Here is a 1,113-nt window from a genome sequence, read left to right on the forward strand (position 1 = left end):
TTGGGGTCATGTGACTTGGGGGTATACTATGAATGGGGGGGTTGGGGTCATGTGACTTGGTGGTATATTATGAATGGGGGGGTTGGGGTCATGTGACTTGGGGGTATATTATGAATGGGGGGGTTGGGGTCATGTGACTTGGTGGTATACTATGAATGGGGGTCTCCCCATTCATATAGGGTCTCCCTATGGGGTTTCCCTATGGGGTTTCTCTATGGGGTTTCCCTATGGGATGTCTATGGGGTGTCCCTATGGGATTTCCCTATGGGGTTCCCCTATGGGGTCTCCCTATGGGGTGTCCCTATGGAGTGTCCCTATGGGGTATCCCTATGGGTTGTCCCTATAGGGTTTCCCTATGGAGTCTCCCTATGGGGTGTCCCTATGGGGTGTCCCTATGGGGTTTCTCTATGGGATGTCTCTAAGGGGTCTCTATGGGGTCTCCCTATGGGGTTTCCCTATGGAGTGTTCCTATAGGGTGTCCCTATGGGGTGTCCCTATGGGGTGTCTCTATGGGGTGTCCCTATGGGATATACCTATAGCGTTTCCCTATGGGATGTCTCTATGGGGTTTCCCTATGGGGTGTCCCTATAGGGTTTCCCTATGGGGTCTCCCTATGGGGCGTCCCTATGGGGCGTCCCTATAGGGCTTCCCTATGGGGTTCCCCTATGGGGTTTCCCTATGGGGTTTCCCTATGGGGTTCCCCTATGGGGTCTCCCTATGGGGTTTCTCTATGGGGTTTCTCTATGGGGTCTCCCTATGTGGTGTCCCTATGGGGTATCCCTATGGGTTGTCCCTATAGGGTTTCCCTATGGAGTCTCCCTATGGGGTTTCTCTATGGGGTCTCTATGGGGTGCCCCCCATCTCACCCTGCTATCACTGCTGGGCATCACAGCGTCCGTCATCCAGGACCCGAATCGAGACCCCGAAGCTCTGATGGTGATGGGGGCACTGACCCCCGTCAGCCGCCCACAGCCTGAGTTGGGGGGGGGGGCGTTATAAGGGGGGGCAGTGAGACCCCCCCCGAGACCCCCAAGTCCTCCAAGCCCACCCCACAGGACACAAATCCTCCCTAAGACCCCCTCAATCCCACTGCAAACCCCCCTAAGACCCCCT

General features: G+C 56.2%; 1 protein-coding gene across 1 annotated transcript in view; it reads right to left on the bottom strand.

The window, feature by feature from the left end:
• Positions 1 to 1,036, bottom strand: part of LOC107307358 (noelin-2) — a gene marked incomplete at its 5' end in the record, with an annotated part of 7,637 nt that extends 6,601 nt beyond the window's left edge. Inside the window, one exon of the mRNA XM_032441772.1 lies at positions 827 to 1,036. Within this exon, the coding sequence (XP_032297663.1) occupies positions 827 to 1,036 (210 nt within the window). The remainder of the gene's footprint in view (positions 1 to 826) is intronic.
• Between the last annotated feature and the right edge of the window lie 77 nt (positions 1,037 to 1,113).

The sequence above is a fragment of the Coturnix japonica genome, unplaced genomic scaffold, assembly GCF_001577835.2.
Source record: "Coturnix japonica isolate 7356 unplaced genomic scaffold, Coturnix japonica 2.1 chrUnrandom561, whole genome shotgun sequence".
NCBI lineage: Eukaryota > Metazoa > Chordata > Aves > Galliformes > Phasianidae > Coturnix > Coturnix japonica.